Genomic DNA, 11,658 nt, shown 5'->3' with positions numbered 1-11,658 from the left:
AGCACGGGCGCGGGAGGGCGGAGGCGCTTAAAGGCGCCGCGGCTCGGGCGCTTCCCCGGCCCCGAGGCGGGGTGAGTCACCCCCGCGGCCCCACCCCCTTCACTTTCGAACGGAGGAGTGGCCTCGGAGCTGGCGCCGGGAGAGCGGTCCCCGCGGATCTGGGACGAACTCGAGGAGCTGGAGGCCCAGGGCCCCCTGCCCCCCCCTCCGGCTGTTGGAATTTAAGGGTTACAGGCCTATCTCGGCTTAGGGTGGAGGTGCGTCTCGGTTTCCCCGTGTGTCCACATCCGAGTGTCCAGGTGTGTGGTCACGCCCTTGCTGACGATGCACACCCCCAAACAATATGGACACCCTGAAAGGTCTTGCAGTGTCTGCCCTTGCAGATCTCTCCCTGATGCTTCCACCCGCAGAGGAAAGAATCCGGGCGGGTTCCGAAGACCTCCCGTGGACTGGCCAATGTTCTTAGGTACAGAGTATCCATCTGGTATCTACTTTGTATACAGCTACTGAGTTCCTGGGCTCCCAGAGGCGTGTGTACCCAGGGCGTGTACTTATAACATACAGGAACCTTGTTGGACCGTGGCCTTTCATCCTGAACTTTACATGGGAAACTCCGGGAGGGGGGTGGGGACAGGGAGCAAAGGCGCAGGCCACACTTGGGGTACCCCTGCACTGAGCATGCTCTCTTGTACACGTGTGCCCAGTGTGCACCCTGCCCCCATTCCTGCAGCAGCAAAAGCCCCAAGCTCTGGCGGGGAAGAGGGGTAGGGGAGAGGTCCGTGGTGACATGGTAAGGGAGGGCTCCCAAGCAGCAGGGAGGTCTGTAGAGGGGGTGGGGAGAGGGAAGTCCTTGGCCAGGGATGCGCTCTAGAGTTGGATCATTTCCCCCAGCAGTGACTGGTGGGTGGGCAGGCTGCTTCCCTGGGGGAGACAAGTAATGCTCATGAGTCACACCACCCGAAATACATGCAAAGCTGCCTCTATTGCCTTTCCTGCAGCCCAGATTGACAAGTTTGTTTGAAATCGCAATTCGCGGGGTATATTTATAATCGCACCTTTAAAAAAAATCTTGCAGACCTCCCTGCACTCCCGGCTCTGTCTCCTGCCACTCCCCCCACCCCCGCACCCACCTCTATGAACAAAGATGTCTGGCTGGGGACTGGAGGGTGGGCTGGGAAATCACTGCTTCCTCTCACTCCACTGCAGCACCACACCAGCCTATCCAGCCTGTCCATGGCCCTGGTGGCCCCAACCGGGTAAGAGGAGGAGACGGCTGGCCTTCAGTGCCTTGTGCGCAGCCCACGATGGCGGCCACCCGTTCACCCCCAGCTATGGAATTTCTTTTATTAAACGTCGAGGCGTCTGCTGGCAGCCCCATTGCTTGTCTGTCTTTGTTTCTCTGCTGTGTGGGCGCGTCTCAAGCACGTGGCAGCTGCAGCGCGCAGGCCAGAGGGAGAGCGACCTGGGTTGAGTTTCTGTGGGTCAGCAGGCAAAGCTGCTCCGGGATTCTGTCCCCCATGAACTGGCCGACACCTCCTACTCTGTAGGGGAAGAAGAATGATTTACACACACACACACACACACACACACACACACACACACAAGCGCGCGCTCGTCAGACCCCCCCCCCCCCTTCCAGGCCCACTTCCTGATTGGCTCCGGGATTGTCTGGAAGTGACCCAAGCACGGATCCGTTTTCCAAACTTTCTTCCTGAAGCCCCCCAGCCCAGTCCAGCGGTAGCTGGGCGGGCTCCTGGATCTGGGGATAGGGATGAAACGGATTTCAGGATTTCCCTTTGGCTGTATCGCCAGCCCAGGAAGCCGGCCTGCTACAGAGAAATCACACACGAGGTCCTAAAAACAATTAAATGAGGAAATGTACAGGCGGTCTCCCGGCCACTCCTAGCCGCTTCTCCCCCGCGCCAGCCCCCTCCCCAACTCCGGCTGCAGCGCGACGCTCTGCTGACCCCTCGTGGCAGAGGTGGGCAGCGGTCCACTGCAGCCGCAGACGCCCGCGGGCTCCTCCCAGGCTAGGGAGAGGGGGCAGGCAGTCCACTCCGCCCTCTTCCTTTCCCGTCAGGGCCTGGCACCGCTAGGTGTGCAGGAGGGAGAAAAGAACTCGTCAGGAAACCTGAGGGAGGCGGGGAGAGTTTGCAAGCTTTTGCTAGCACCTCCCACACAAACACTTCTTGGATTGTTTTGAGTCGGGCTGTGTGGAATCCCTTCTCTGGTCTCCTGGGAAGGTGGGCTCCAGCAGGCGCTGCGCCTGGTTCTGCCACCTGTCTCAGCTGGCGGGGAAGGGACGCGCCGTTCCCACGGCACTTATCATCCTTAGGTCTCCCCTGGAACTAGTACCCAGTAGCTCAGTTTGGAGGCGAGTGGTCGAACAAACCGGGAACATTAAGCGATTTGCTTGAAGTCTGGATAAATTCGAACTCAAAATTCGAACTCTGGGATCTCAAACATTCTCCCGGAGGGACGGAGGCAACCCTCTAGGTCCTGCGAGCTCTAAGAATGGGTGCCCATAGAAGCCAATTCCGTTTTTTTTTTTAAATCACAGCACCTCCAGGAATCTTTCTAGAAAGACCTCTACCCTGGAGTTATTCAGAGTTTATGGACTCTGGGGGCCCGGGGAGCTGCCACCTGCTGCTTTTTCCACCGCGTTCCATTCCCGCTGTCCTTGCAGGTGTGAATTTTTCACCCCTTGTCTGGGGTGAATTTTTCCCAGTCTGGGTGGATACTCCTTAGAGCTTAAAATTCATTTTCAGAAAGGGCATGGGAGGCTCCTCATAATAGTTCAGGTGCTAGATCCCTGGCTGTTCCAAAGGTACTAATACTCCACACCTTTCTCAATCCCTCTTTTCTGGGAATCTGAAGCCAAACTCAATCCTGAATGAAGGCCACCTTCCGCACCCCCTAATGTTGGGGCGAGGTCTCCTATAAAAGGCAAAATGCCAGCAGGTGGAGTTGCGTCCTAGCCCACCCAGCCTCGGGACCCGGAAACCTTTATAATCAGGTCTGATTCCTCCCTGACGCTCTCCTGGGTTCTAGGGGACCGGGAAGGGGGACTTTCTCCAGTCACCCGCCACCCCGGGTTCCACGAGGCGGACTACAAGCCCCATGATGCCGCAGGGCTCAGCTGTAACAGGCTCTGCCCGGGGCTCCCGATTCCCACCGCCCCCTCCGGTCCCCTGGCCCGCATCCCCGCATCCCCGCATCCCTAGCCGGCCGCTCGGGCTGAGGGCCGGGCTATGCGGCTGCGGGGAGCCGGGGGCGGCGGGCGCGCGTCCCTGCGGCGGCGGCGGCGTCCCCGGGGCCCGTGCCCCGTGCGCCCCCGCGCCCGCTGCGGGCGCTCGCTCCCTCGGCCGGGCGGCGTCTTTGTGTGCGGGGGTGTGGGAGGCGAGGCCGCGCCGCGCTGCCGAGTGCGGGCTCCCTCCCCGGGCGGGTGGGGGCCGCGCCGCGCCGCCCGCCGCCGCCTCGCGAGGACGCCCGCGGCCCGCGCCGCCCGCCCCGCGCCGGGCGCGCCGCCTCCGCCCGCCGGCGCCGCTCGCACATGCCCGCGCCGCAGCCCTGCGAGCAGGCAGCGCCGACCCCCTGCCCCCCGGCCCCGGGCCCCGGCTGCGGCGCCGTCCCTCCTCCCCGGCCGGGCGCCGCGGCCCCGGCATGAGGAGCGGGCGATGATCCCCGCCAACGCCTCCGCCAGGAAGGGGCCCGAGGGCAGGTACCCGCTGCACTACCTCGTGTGGCACAACCGCCACCGCGAGCTGGAGAAGGAGGTCCGCGAGGGCCAGGTAAGCAGCCGTCGGGGCGTCGCGCGGACCCCGCAGCCCTGAACGCCCGGCCGGCGTGGGGAGGGGGAGCGGCGCCGGCTGTCCCGCCTCCCCTCCCGGCGAGTTTGCAGCCGCTTCTTTGTTCGCCGCCGCGGCTTTTGTGTTTGGGGACCGAGAGGGGGTGACGGGAGCGCCCCTGCCCGTGCCCTTCGGGCCGGACGGGCGGCCTACACGTGTTCCCGGGCCCCCCAAATGGTGGCCAGGACCACGGCACCCCCTCCGCCGCCGGGCAGTGAAGGCTCGGTGCGGTGGAAGAGACCGCCCCACACCCCGAGCTGTCGCGGGAATGTGTGTCGGGGGTAGTGGGTGTTGCGGGGGGCCAAGGGAGGGGCAAGGCCTGCCGAGGAGGTGGTGACAGGTCAGGGATCGGAGCTGAGACCCTCCTAGGCATCCCAGTGACTCCTGTTCCGGCGGCGAGCGCTTCATCTGTTTGTTCCTGCAGGGCAGGGTTCCGGGGTCCCTCCCGGCCCAGCACCCACTCAGGAGCCGGCTGAAAGAGACTCCCCCCCCCCAGGAAGCCCCAAAGGGCCTTGTCCAGGTGCTGAAGGCGCTCTCCTGCCCTCTGGTGCTGGGGCGCGGCTTCTGGGCGCCCAGGAAGGACGGGCGGTTCTGCTAGCCTGTGCGAACGGGTGGGGCAGCTGGTGGTCGCTGCCCGGACGTTGAAGGGAGGAGGTTTCTCGCGCGGTTCTTAGGCACTGGGCAGCAGACTTCCCAGCCCTGCCTATCCTCAGGCCACAGGTAGGTAATCCTGGCCTGCCTGTTCCCTCCAGCGCAAGCCTGGAGAATGCACCCCAGACGTGGTTCAAGTCTGAGACCTGAGATTATGGGCGTGAGTGTCCCTCTTTGGAGGGCCACTTCCTGAGTCTGAGGAAGTTCATTCTGGGGAGCCATGTGCTTCAGGAGACTCAGAGCTAAGGCAGGACTCTGAAGGGCACTCCTGGGCCCGCAAGCCAGCCTGGCATTCAGCTCTGCATGACAGACCCAGGAAATCTTCAGGTGACTTAAACCTCTGGACTGGTGACAGCGCTAATTTCCTTTCCACCACTACTTATCCCCGAACCCTCCAAGTGGCTCTGCAGATGGAGTCTCTGCTTATCCCTCTGAAGGAACGTGCATGCAGCCAGGAAGGCTGGGGATAGGGGCCAACTCAGAGTGTGGGTCATAGGAGACACAGTGGACAGCTTCCCTAGGGGGGGACCCCACACCCAATTGCTGCTAAAGTACAGTTAGACACAGGCACCAAAACATGGACAGCCCAGCCCTCCTGACACCTCACTGCTTTTCTTCACAGGGCAAAAGATAGCTCAACATGGTTTACAACTGGCGGTGTCCAGAGAACTTCCAAAAGGGAGATGGAGGGTCAGGTGAAGGCCAGTGGCTGGCTCCCCAGAAGGAGACCCCACTTGCCCAGGTGGGCTGCAGGACTCTTTATTGCCGAACTTGGTGGAGGCAAAAATGGTCTAGAAGGAGAAGCTCTTTCTCCTACCACCCCCCCACCCCAATTGACAGGCCTCAGGCCAGTAGCAGTATTGTGGGATGAGGCAGGCACTGGAACCTTCTGCAGGAAAGGGGGTTTGGGGATCTCTGAGTGTGCATCTCCACCCTTCCATCACACTGCCATGGAAGCCAGGCACCAGGTACCTCCTTCACCAGCCTCCCAGTGAAATAGATTCTCCCCCCTCTACCTCACCAGGTCAGCTGGAATATAGGGCACCTGCCCAGGTGAACCTTCGTTCAGCTGCAGAGAGGAGAGCCAGGTGCCTCCTTCCAGGGCTACCCCTCAGGTTGGGAGGGGGGGGAGGTAAGGCTCCTGGCTGGACTTCATGCCAGGACCAGCTCTGTTGGACACTGCATTCAAAAGTGAGATAGTACAGTGGGTAGAGCACTTGTCTTGTATACAGCCAACCAGAATTTGATCCCTAGAACCATATATGGTACGTGAGCACCACCAAGATGTGAGCCAGGAGTAAGAGCCTGAGCACTGCTAGATATGGCCCCAAACAAAAATTCTCCCCCAAACAACGCCCCCACAAACAAAACCTCAACCCTTCTTCTCCCACCCAGCCCTCTGCCAAACCTCACCAAAAGTGCACTCATGAATGACCTTTGAACACAGAACCAGGAGTGACCTGTGGAGCTCTGCTGAGTGTGCGTCCCCCCAGAAAGCTAAAAAAACAGAACAAAAGTGCACCTGGGACCCCAAGATGTGCCTCCTGAGCAGTAGAGTTCGTGCTTTTCCTGTGGATGAGAGTTGAGGCCTGGTTCCATCCCTAACTCCCAGCACCCCTGCCCTCCACATGCATTCTCAGTCCTGAGGGTGTCGGGCTCCCTGAAGTCCAACCCAACCACTTTTTGCACAGGATGGCCTTTGGAGCAATTGCTTGACATCATAATGAAACTCCAATAAGTCCCAAACATCCCAAGCCCCGGGTGTGTGTGGTGTGTGGTGGGTGGGGTGGGGCACCCCAACCTCAAGTCCTTCTGGCATTCCCTGTCCCAGAAGGTGGTCAGGCTGCCATCCTCATCAGTAGCAGCTGGCTTTCTCTACTCTTGGCATAGCCGCCGCCTCTTCACTCCAGGAAAGCCCCACAGAGGCCCTCCCACGGGCAGGCATGGCAGTGTGAGTCTTGCAGGACTGGCCTCACAGCGGGGGTAGGGGCTTGGCACAACCCCCAGGAGCTCTTGCAGGGCTGGAAGTGGGGCATAATGGAGACAGGAGTTGTTCACCGGGCGCATTTAGGTAAAGAACCCCGCTCAATGCTGCTCGGCAGTGGGGTGACTGCTGGGTGCCCTGCAGGTTGGGTGCAGTCACGGCTGTGCCAGTCCTCGCCTGGCTGGCAGCTGCACCCCGGCTCTGGAGTCCCACATCCCCACTCTCCCTGAGGGTATGAGTAGAGGTTAGGAGTCTCCGGGGAGAGCTGGGGTGTAGGCTGGTCTCCAGCAGGAGGCATTCTGGGCGCCACACTGCTCCCAGGGAAACAGCTTCTTCCTTCCTGGGGCTGCTCCGCCTCCGCCTCCATCCTGCTTTTCCTTCATCCTTTTGACCTAGAGGTAGGAAAGAGGGAATCACAACCCTACCACCCAGGATATGGGATGTGTCCGGGAACTGGAGGGCCACGTGTGACACACACAACCCACCCCTTAATGTGAGGGGATATCATCACAGTTGGTGATTTGGGAAGTTTAGAAAAAGGAGCCACAAACCCCGTACACCAAACATTGATGTTGGGGCCAGAGCTACAGTATAGTGGGTAAGCCACTTACTTGCCTTGTATGTGGCCAACCCGGGTTCGATCCCCGGCACTCCATATGAGACCCCCCCAAGCCTTACCAGGAGTGCTCTCTGAGGGCAAAGCCAGAAGTAAACCCTGAGCACAGTTCAATATGGCAAAAAAAAAAATTTATATGTTTTGGGTGAAGGGAGGGATGGAAGGTGTGGGGAGGACAGTGAGGCACCTAGGCTGCCCTAACTGCCCAGCTCAACTGAAGGCAGTGTCCAGCCGCCCTGGCCCTGCCTCCACCATCTGTGTCTTGGCAGTGACCACAGGCAGACAGGCGGGCTCCCAGCTCCTCTCTTGCCCTGCGGGAGGGCGGGGAAGGGAAGAGTGGCTTGGACTGGCCCTCATCCTCCTCTGTTCTGGGTTTAATCTAAATATGGCTAAAATTTTCCTCAACTCAAGGACTCTGTTGCCGCTGAGCAGGTTTGACAAAGGCCCAGCTATGCATGGATCTGCCCGCAGCTGCGTATCTTACATGAGAAGAGTTGCCTCCAGAGCTGGAGGGAGGGCAGCTCTGTATGCACATGTGCACATCCAGGGGCACACAGATCCTGAGTGTGGCCCCGGAGATGGTGCAGTGGTATAGTGCATGCGTGCCTTACATTCAGGAGGTCTGGGGGATTCCACCCAACATTGCATGGTCCTGGGAGCACTGCTGGAAAGAACGAGCCCCCACCCTGAAGCCCCGGCAGACTTGATCCAAAACCCCAACAGAAGTAGCACAAGGGGCTGGAGCGATAGCACAGCAGGTAGGGCATTTTGCCTTGCATGCAGCTGACCCAGGTTTGGTTCCCAGCAACCTCTATGGTCCCCCGAGCACCACCAGGAGTAATTCCTGAGTGCAGGGCCAGGAGTAACCCTGTGCATTGCCGGATATGACCCAAAAAGTAAAAACAAGTGCAACCATGTGTCCCTAGACCTGTATGTCAGTGTGTCTGTGTGCCACTCTTCTGAGTAGAAGCAGGGAGTCTCTGCTCAGAGATCCCTAACTCTTAAATCCAACAGATTCAGGTGATGCTCTGCTGTTTGGAGATGGGGACTCCAAGGCAGTGTTTAGGGGGTCCAGGACCCCGTTGGCAGGTTCAGCTCTAGGACCCTACTGCTCCACCAGCGGTTCTGGGGACCACCAGAGCCATGCTTCATGGCCATGGGGGCCCTTGTGGTGCCAGAGATCAGACTCAGAGCCTCTGCATTCAAGGCATACATTCCAGCCCTCTGTGCTATCTCCTCTTGTAGGGGAGGGAATCCTGAAGGTGCTTGGGGCAGGTGTGGTATGTGTTCCAGTGGGGACAGGGACCGTGCAGTATCAGGAACCAAAGCCGGTGTTCCTGCATGTAGCACGACTCCCATCCTCCATGCCATCTCCCCAGCCTAAGGCCCCACCTCTGCGCCCCCAATAACTCAAGTCAAGGACAGGACTGGATGAGGCTTTTCTGGTGGTGAGAGTAGGGTGGGGGTTACACTGCTGCAGGCCTCCTTTGAGGGGTGGGGTGACTTCACCTGAGGACCTCTTCCTCAGCAGGTGGGGAGCCGTTGTGGGGTTTGGATGTACATGGGAGACAGCAGTGCCTGGGCACTCTGGCAGGGGGGGAGGGGAGGCTGTCAGGAGTGCAGAGGTGGAGAAGGAGGTGGGGTGGCACCGCACGCGCAGCAGTGCCAGCTTCTCGCCGAGGTCTGGAGCAGCACCTGACGGGGAGGGGAGGCAGCCCTGGGCCAGCCTGCGTCTGCAGGCTCCCTCAGGGCCTTGTTAGCAGCTCTGGGCATCTGGGGCAGGGCTGGAGGGAGGCAAGGCTGGCTCAGCTGCAGCCCCCCTGGGAAGGAAGGCCGCCTCCTGACCTCCTGCACCAGCCTCAGCTCCGCGGTGCTCTGCCGCCTCCCCCAGGCCCCAGAACCCCAGGTCAGCACCCACCTATCATAGGCAAACACTGAAGGGTGCACCCCGCCTCTGTGGGGCATCTCCATGTCAGAGGGCCCCAGGGCAAAGTGTACCTTGAATTTTATTTTTGTGAGTGGACCAGAACTGTCGCTGTGCTCAGCACTGCTTGTGGCATGCAGGGCATGTGGTACCCGGGATTGAACCCAGCTGCAGCCCTTCGTGAGGTTTCCTTTTATTTTTTTTACACTTCTAGTTTACTTAAAAGTGGAGAAGTGCCAACACAGGTTACATTAAGAAATGTATGTAGGGGCTGGAGCAATAGCACAGCGGTAGGGCATTTGCCTTGCACGTGGCCGACCTGGGTTTGATTCCCAGCATCCCATATGATCCCCTGAGCACTACCAGGGGTAATTTCTGAGTGCAGAGCCAGGAGTAACCCCTGTGCATCGCTGGGTGTGACCCCAAAAGCAAAACAAAACAAAAAAGTATATACACTAAACCTTTTTATTATATCTGGGGACCTCCCAAACTCTGCTCAGAGGATCCACTCCCGGCAATTTTTGGCTGTCTGGACCAGATGGGTCAGTGCCAGTTTCTTTGCTGTGCTGCTCAGGCCCTGCCGTGGGGGATGGGGGCAGCGGAAGGGCCTCACCTGGTGGTGCTCAAGGGACTCCGAGGCTCTGGGGATCAAACTTGAGTTCTTCTGCATACAGGGCGTATGCCCCTGATATCTGAGTTGACTTCCCAAGCTCTTACATTATTTTAAATGTCAGATTTCTTTGTAAGAGGGTCAGGGAGGGGGTTGGGTCATGCTCTGGCAGTTTTCAGGGGTTGTTTCTGGTGGTAGTCCATATATCATGGACCATATATCATGCCTAGGACTGAACCAAGGTCATCTCTGTACTATTTCTTCAGCCCTATTTTTATTTTTTTTGGGGGGGGGACATATATGGTGGTACTCAGTGAACAAATATATACTTCATTCCATATAGCCATCTCTCTAGCTCCCTAAATGCTTCAGTTATTTTGGTTTTTGGGCCATAGCTGGTAGTGCTACTAGGGGGCTATTCCTGGTTTCCTGTTTGGGGGATGCTCCTGGCAGTGCTGGGGGACAATACAGTATCAGGGATTGAACCAAGAGCTCCTGCATGCAAAGCATAAGCTCAGCTGTTGAACTGTCTTTTTTTTTTTTGCTTTTTGGGTCACACCCGGCGATGCACAGGGGTTATTCCTGGCTCATGCACTCAGGAATTACTCCTAGCGGTGCTCGGGGGACCATATGGAAAGCTGGGAATTGAACCCGGGTCGGCTGCGTGCAAGGCAGACACCCTACCTGCTGTGCTATCACTCCAGCCCCTGAACTGTCTTTCTATCCCTAAATCTATTTTATTTTATTTAGGTGTTTTATTTTTTTTTTGAGAGGAGTCCACACCTGGCAATGCTCAAGATTTACTCTTGGCTGTGCTGAAGGATCATTCTTGGCAGGCTCCAGGGACCGTATGGGGTACTGAGGATCAAACTCGGTCAGCCATATGCAAGGCAAATGCCCTGTCCACTGTACTATTACTCCAGCCCCCTCAATATATTTAAAAATTAATTAATTGATTGATTTTGGTTTGGGGGTCATACTCGGTAGTGCTCAGGCTTGTTCTTGGCTCTGTGCTCATTGATCATTCCTGGCAGGGCTTAGGAGGTCAAATGGGGTCCCAGGGGTTGAAACCAAGTTGGCTTTTTGCAAGGCAAGCGCCCTACCCATTGTGCTCTCTCTCCCAGTCCCCTAAACTGACTTGTTCCCTTTGTGTTTCCAGCCTCTTTTGGTTGATTTGATTGACTTTCATGTCCATGGCAACTTTCCTCAAATGTTCTGTTTGATCTATTGGCCATTGGGGTATGTTTAAGAATGAGAGTGAGGAGTTTACTGATAAAAGAGTTCTACTGGCTTGCTTATTATAGAGTTTCCAAGAGATTTTTTTTTGCTTGTTTGTTTGTTTTCTGGACTGGCAATACTCAGGGGTTACACTTTGCACTCAGGAAACCACTCCTGGAGGTGCTTGCAGGACCATATGGGATGCTGGGAATCAAACCTGGGTTGGCAGCATGCAAGCAAATGCCCTACCCACTGTATGCCTTACCCTAGGATTTCCAGAGATCTTTGAAACCTCTCTTTTGGGGGATAGGGCAATACTCGAAGGTGTTCAGGGCTTACTTCTGGCTTTGTGCTCTGGCATCACTCCTGGCGGAGGGCGGGGTGGGAGGACCATATGTGGTTCTGGGCATCAAACTGGCCCAGACATGTTCAAGGCAAATGATCCCTCTGTTAGTACCTGCTGTACTGTTGCTTCGTCCCTGAGGTCTCTCATTTCTCCAGTGAAGAGTTCACTAGTTTGGGCCCAGAGAGATGGCACAATGGGTTGAGCAGATGCGTTGCATGCAGGAGGCTCAGTTTCAATCCCTGGCTCTGTATGGTTGCCCTAGCACCTCTGGGCACAATCCCCAATCACAGAGCTGGAGAGTAGCCCCTGAAACCCTTAAACCACTGTGTATGACCAAAACAGAGTCCTCCAATTTTAGCTGGGGGACTGGGGTTTTACTGTGCCAGTTTTCAATTTTGACCTCGCCCTCAGGCTAGTCTAGCACAACTCACAACTCAGGCTCAGGTTCTACAGAGAATAAG

At 57.7% G+C, this 11,658-nt stretch overlaps 1 protein-coding gene across 6 annotated transcripts in view; it reads left to right on the top strand.

Annotated features, from left to right (window-relative positions):
- Positions 1-3,523: 3,523 nt before the first annotated feature.
- ANKRD13B (ankyrin repeat domain 13B) overlaps positions 3,524-11,658 on the top strand; it is a 29,552-nt gene continuing 21,417 nt past the window's right edge. For 3 of the 6 annotated variants that reach the window (XR_008794227.1, XR_008794225.1, XR_008794226.1), the window contains exon 1: positions 3,524-3,791. Coding sequence is in view for 3 of the 6 variants with exons in the window: in XM_056126825.1 (XP_055982800.1) it covers positions 3,678-3,791 (114 nt within the window). In the remaining 3 variants the exon portion in view is untranslated. The remainder of the gene's footprint in view (positions 3,792-11,658) is intronic. The other 3 variants (XM_056126825.1, XM_056126822.1, XM_056126823.1) reach the window with 3 other exon arrangements.

Source organism: Sorex fumeus, unplaced genomic scaffold (genome assembly GCF_029834395.1).
Source record: "Sorex fumeus unplaced genomic scaffold, SorFum_2.1 ptg000063l, whole genome shotgun sequence".
Taxonomy (NCBI): Eukaryota; Metazoa; Chordata; class Mammalia; order Eulipotyphla; family Soricidae; genus Sorex; species Sorex fumeus.
This window is presented reverse-complemented; position numbering and strand designations above follow the sequence as displayed.